The sequence below is a fragment of the Colletotrichum lupini genome, chromosome 3 (genome assembly GCF_023278565.1).
Source record: "Colletotrichum lupini chromosome 3, complete sequence".
NCBI classification, from domain to species: Eukaryota; Fungi; Ascomycota; class Sordariomycetes; order Glomerellales; family Glomerellaceae; genus Colletotrichum; species Colletotrichum lupini.
This window is the reverse complement of record NC_064676.1, coordinates 7,711,702-7,717,701: the sequence shown is the minus strand read 5'-3', so window position 1 is coordinate 7,717,701 and position 6,000 is coordinate 7,711,702. Positions and strand designations below refer to the sequence as shown.

Below are 6,000 nucleotides of genomic sequence, written 5' to 3'. Positions count from 1 at the left end.
GGCACGTTCGCTTTTCGGAACGTTGAACTCAGCTGAGCCTTGGCATTTTGCTGAGTGGCTCTGGCCAAGAGTAGGCAATCACTGCAATGTCAGAACTTCCGGTTTTAAGTCTAAGACATTCAAACCTCACTCACGAACTCCCTGACAAGGTTATTCAAGCCTCTACAGGTGATCGGCGCCTGATCTTCCGATTTAGTATTAGATAGCTTACATCTTAATGCTGATCAATATACATTGGAATTGAGGCTTTCCTGCCGACGCTCACTTATGGAAGCCGGCCGCCAGTGCATAACACGCTTGGGTAAGTGTATGATACAGGATGTGATGAAGGTTGGCAATTTAAATTCACCCGACCGCTTCACTACCCCTCATGACGTCCGTTCTACGCTCATGTTGGACTTGGACGTACGGAGTCTAGTTTGCGTGATATACTATCACACGGGGTGTCCACAAATGAGGCGTTGTCATCGTAACTCCACTCCACGCGTGCGACCTGGACTTGATGTTACCGCAATCTCTCAACCAACGTAGTTATAATTTGTGGCTTCATGTTAGAGCTAATACTCAACACCCTTCTCGTTTTGAAGTATGGCCCAATCCGGGAACTAGCGAGCACTGCTTGGTTTTTCTCAGCAAGCAGTTCTACCGACGAATATGTGCCGCATCTATTCAGAACGGCTCGATAGCCGTCGGCTGAGGCCAGTGCGCCAGCCGGAATGAGTGTATCTGATTGTCGCGTATCTCGTACGAAGCGAAGAATCGAAAGGAAACCGGCTGGAGTTTCTTAAATGGGTAGATCAAGTTATCCGGTGTGTCTTCAAAGGGCATGAAGCACGCATCCAGCTCAGCCAAAATATGTGTATCGGTTTCCAGCACATGAATAGGTCGCAGCTCTTCTTTGACGCCAATGTGACCCTTGGCGAACATGGCCATGATTGGTTTCCTTCCAGATAATTTCAAGTCGCGGAACTGGAATTGGCAGTCCTCGGCGTAAAAGTGTGATTTGGCGCTTTCATTGGGGCTGTTGTACGCCTCCAGGTACTCTTGGTACCGCATTCTTGGAGTAGCGTAGGGACGGTCAGCGGGTGTTTTCGACTTTGTGGCGTCAACCAGAGATTTGATGCCTGTTCTATAGCCACCTAGCAGGCAAACAAGATGAGCTGTTCTTGTGTGATGCTAGAGACTCGTGATTGTTGTGATGTTTGTGTCTCGTCTAGGTAGCACCCGTTTTCCGCGGACAAAACTCTAAGATCGATCAAGCACCTCTCTTATATATAAGGGAAGAGAAAGTATGATTTACTACGGAGTCCGGGTTGTAGAACATTGGCCGCTTACCTAGGCGATGCTTGGCTCTATTATCCCCTAAGTCCCCGATTGAGCGGATCCCTCGATCTACGTCCCCGAACAACGGTTGAATCATCACACTATTCAACTCATGCTAGAAGTTCATGCTAGCAGATTGACTCTAACTCATATAAAAATGAAAACTAGAAGAGAACTTTTTGCATCTTTCGTTCTACGCAATATTTTGGGGTTTCTTGAGCCGCGGGACCCTGCTATTTCGTGGACCATTGTCGGGAGGGTTCACTTGTAGGATGGTAGTAGCATTTAGTACACTTGTGGCTTATTCTTTACCAAGCCGGACGGCTTGTCCCGATGTTACTCATAAATTTGAGTTTATTACATGTTTTTTCACGCATTACTTAGGCTATGTTGTATACGTAGACCTCTGTAGGAAGGTAAACTCATCACAATCAGGTCCGTAAAACTGGGGGATCTTGCAACATCCGAATGAGAGTTTGCAGATGTGACCAAGACTTATCCGTGGGTCCTGGTCATTGCCTGCCAAATATGGAAAGGCTTCAGATTAGACTCCTGCAAACAGTCTTTTTATTTAAGTGCAAGTTCTAGTCAACAGCGTCTGTCGATGCGCATGAAAGGCGGCAATCAGTCGACCTGGCCCTCGCTGCTCATCATGTCCGTAAGAGGATTCGAGTTTGCGTCTACTACTGAAAGTGCAGCGATCCATTAATCTCTCTCATTCTCTCGAGCTATTTGATTGATAAGTTCCGTGTCACAGATGTGGTGGAGTTGCCGCGTTGACTATGAGTGCCGGACGTCTCCCAGCATCACAAGATATCGGCAGTAGAGAAAGACCGAGTTGATGAATCATAGGCCTCAATCTAGATGCCAAGGTCCGCACTATCGAATAGGAAGCCCACGTGAGAGAGTTGCTCGTAAGCGGTGGGATTCGAGCTGAAAATATGCGATCTGCTACTAGGATATGAGACACTACCATGGCCCATCAACGAAAGCGAGCTCTTTTGGGACAAGCCCCCCTCGTTGAATTCCCTCTTCTGGACGTTATGAGAAGATTCCATGCCGGCGGTTGAGCCATGTTAAGTCTGGCCTTTGAACCTGGGGCCTTGGAGAGTCTGGGAGTGAGTAGAGGCGGCCCCGGCACCCCGGCAAACCGGCCCCACGTCCGATATCTGGCAACTTATAGGCCGTGCTCCCGTTACAAGTAAATTGCGCCAGTGCCGAACCACCGAAGGAGGCTCGCAGTGTGACCACTTCTTGCGACTCTCAACGCATGACGATGCGAGATGGTGAGGTTTTTTTATCCCTTGGTGCCGTATTGCCATGGTGCCGAGCTAAGCCCGGCAGGCCGGGCCCCCAAACCGTTGGTCTGTTGAACTTGGGTGGTCTGTTGCTTGCCACGGAGGCCGTCAGCACCTTTCGTCGCCCATTGCCACAATCGTGCACCCTTGGAAGACGGGGCAGTGTCTCAGGTAACCTTTTCAGCGCGCGAGGGCGGCAAAGACGGTTCGACGGCACTACTGTGTACTCCGTAAGGAGGGAACGCGACGGGCATTAATGAAATAGACTACCTACACTAGTACACTAACATCCCGCTCTGGGGAAAGCAGAGCCACAAAATCTGTCTACTACTGTACAGCACGCAATCTTTTGTCCGGCTCCGGGCCGAGTTAACCGTCGGTGTCGGCCGGGGTGGGCCTGGGTTAGAAGAAGTTGGGGGCGGATCGCAATCAATCTTATCTCGGTGCCCATCTTCCACTGGGCTCTTTATTACTTTACCCGTTCCTTGCAGCACTTACTATGTGTTAGTGTGCTGTACGGATACCGGTCCCTCAGTTCTGGCCAACGTTGAATGGGCCCGAGCCTACTCTGATTTAGAGTTATCGTACACTTTGTTCTTCACCAAGTGGCCAACCCTTTTCTATCCGCACCTACTGGGCCTTCGGATAGCCCCTATTCACCCAAACACCGCCTCATTTGCTCGTGTAGATGAGGCGAGGAAAAAGGCTTGTCATGGTCGGGAGGTGAGCACACACGCACTCGTGCGGTAGATGCGCACATTTATGTCAAGGAACATCCATAGCACCTCACGGGAATTGCACAGAAGTTATGCTATGTGCGTGTGGCGGAACAAGAACCCTCGTTCGTCACAGCACGTCGAGTCGGGCGTTGCTGTTTCACTCCGCCCAAAGTGACAAATCTGCCCCTCCAAGACCACGAATGCCCCCGGCAAACCTCCCTTTCAAAAAGCTCAACCACCCGAAAAAGTCGGGCTGGTTGGTGCGTCGCTCGCGGCCTCGGTCTCGATGCGAGGACCGATGTTTGGACGAGGGGGAAAAGAAGTCAACGGTCCATGTCGTGCTGAACTCTGGACCTGGAGACTACGAGTGGGAGGCCAGGTGTTCGGCGACTGCGGACTGCGCTGCGCTGGTTAGTCCAGAGACTTCCAGACCCGACTATTTCCCCTTCCCCTCCAAGAGAAGAGAGTTAACCAGTCAAGACTCAGGAGACGAAAGTCTGAGAGTGCAAAAATAGGTGTGTTGGTCGCCCACAATGACAGAAACCAACCCCCTAGAGAGTCCGGAAAGAGGCGCTCTGATGCAACCCAGCGAAACAGTCTGCACTCAAATCATCCAAACCCAACGCAGACACACCCTTTCCGTGGTGATGTGGTAGTCCACGGAGTCGTGCTTCAACCAACGCGCAGCCCAGCCTTCTAGGGAACTTCTATGGAATCCCCTTCTTGTTCCAAGGACCCCTTGTGCCGTCTCAGCCTGCCAGTTGATTCGCCATAGTTTTGGATATACGGCATCATCCCTGTGTCTCATCCGTGGAGCAGCTGGGGCTTCCCATCTCTTTGGGGTTTTGTCTTCGGGTGGAATGTCATCGCAGAGGCCCCCCCAAGGCAGCCCAGAATCCCAGATGCACGACAGACTTGACAAGGGTACGTGGTTGAGACTTCTCTCCAACATGGCCCCCCTTCTCCACTGACATGATACCGGTGCCCAGATGCACATGGACATTGGTTCGTGCTCTCAACTTCGGATGTCTCTTGTGTTCGGTGTGTCGACATGGCCGCCGCATGGCGTGGGAATTAAGATGGCATGCCCGAACATTGAATCAACTATATAGTTCAGATCAAAGAACGTGTTGCCCAAAGTGTTTGGACCCCCCTCCCACCCTCCACCTCTACCGGCTCTCTGCTTCCATTCTCTTTGGTTGGTTGTCTTCTTTTCACTGATTTACTTGAACCGTTTCATCAACGACCTGGTATCATTTGTAAACCACCAGCAGTTCGGTGTCGACACATCATCTCACACTCACTCTCTCACACACCATCACTTGTGCAAACTTGCAATCTGCAAATCAATTGTTCTGCTCTCGGTTTCTTGGATTTTCTCGTAGCCGACAGTCGTTTCAACCACGCCAAAATTTTGAATCAATTTTTCGTGTGTGATCTTTACAACACAACACATCACAACGCTCACTCTCATCGAGACAAAATAAAGAAAAATGCGTTTCTCAATCGTCTTCCTCGCCTTATCGGGCGGTGCATCGGCTCTGGTATGTTTTCCTTTTCCTTTTTTTTCTTTTTTTCTTTTTTTCCTCTTCTTTCTATTGTCATGTCGCAACAACACCCGACAGATCTTGACACACCGAAACAACGCTCTGATGCTAACGTCTCAACACAGCCCGCTCTCAACGGTCTCACTGCCCGCCAACCCGTCGATCTCGTCAACCGCCGCGACATCGAATTCAAAGGTTCCGCCGCCCCCGCCCTCGTCGACGACATGAGTCTCTCCCGCGTCGAGACGGTAACAGCACGAGATGCAGAGGAAGAAGAGGAGGCAGAGGAGGAGACAGCAGCAGCAGCAGCAGCAGCAGCAACGAAGACGAGGAGCCTGCCTCCAGCGGCAGTGGAGCCGAGACAAGCAAAGGCGTCGGGGAGCGGCACCGCCAAGACCACAAAGACCGCAAAGACGCCGAAAAAGGGCGATCCGCGCGTCGAGGCGATTGGTGACAACAAAGTCAACCCGACGACCGGGCTGACGGACTCGGAGGCGGCCGAGATCGTCACCGGCCTCGACCTCAAGGACAAGAAGGCGCCCGGGTCGATTGATTCCAAGGGCAAGCGGATCCCGCTTCCCGGGTTGAGCGCCGATGAGACGGATGCTATTGTGAAGCAGGGGCAGGCTGCTCTCAAGGACGCCGGTGCATAGTTTCGTGGGCCGAGGTTCTCGTGCGAGAAATGACTTATGAATACAAACCATTTCCACTGGGATTATGTTCCACTGCGTTCAGTGACTTATTGAAGATGAGGCCGTGATGATCGCCGCGGTCCATCGAGTCTAAGGTCAGTAACACCAAGTGAGGTAGCATCACTTCAACAGCACCAACTTGAAGCCCATTTTGGATGATGCTCCACGGCAACTCTACTCCTACCCGAACGATCTCCCGTGCCCCGTACCCGAATATCCCTCGCTGATGTCATCCATCCCGAGTCAGTCTCCCGTTGTAACTTTCAGACTTTGTTAAGCTTTCCTCTGCTCGGTGATGCCGCCCGCCGGCCCCGCAGTCACGGACCTGCGCCTGGCCGCTTCGGAAGTCTACCGGCCCCCTATGTGAGCAGGATGTGGGCCCAATCCGAGGTTCATTTGCCCATGTCCCGCGGTAGAACAC

General features: G+C 51.8%; 2 protein-coding genes across 2 annotated transcripts; one reads left to right on the top strand and one right to left on the bottom strand.

Moving 5' to 3' along the window:
* Nucleotides 1-669: 669 nt before the first annotated feature.
* On the bottom strand, nucleotides 670-1,056 carry CLUP02_07041 (uncharacterized protein; the record flags this gene model as incomplete). Its single annotated transcript, XM_049286038.1, has 1 exon — nucleotides 670-1,056. The coding sequence occupies one exon, from the start codon at nucleotides 1,054-1,056 to the stop codon at nucleotides 670-672; it is 387 nt and encodes a 128-aa protein (XP_049143181.1).
* Nucleotides 1,057-4,833: 3,777 nt separating this feature from the next.
* CLUP02_07040 (uncharacterized protein) lies at nucleotides 4,834-5,540 on the top strand (the record flags this gene model as incomplete). Its single annotated transcript, XM_049286037.1, has 2 exons — nucleotides 4,834-4,884; nucleotides 5,013-5,540. The coding sequence occupies 2 exons, from the start codon at nucleotides 4,834-4,836 to the stop codon at nucleotides 5,538-5,540; spliced, it is 579 nt and encodes a 192-aa protein (XP_049143180.1).
* Between the last annotated feature and the right edge of the window lie 460 nt (nucleotides 5,541-6,000).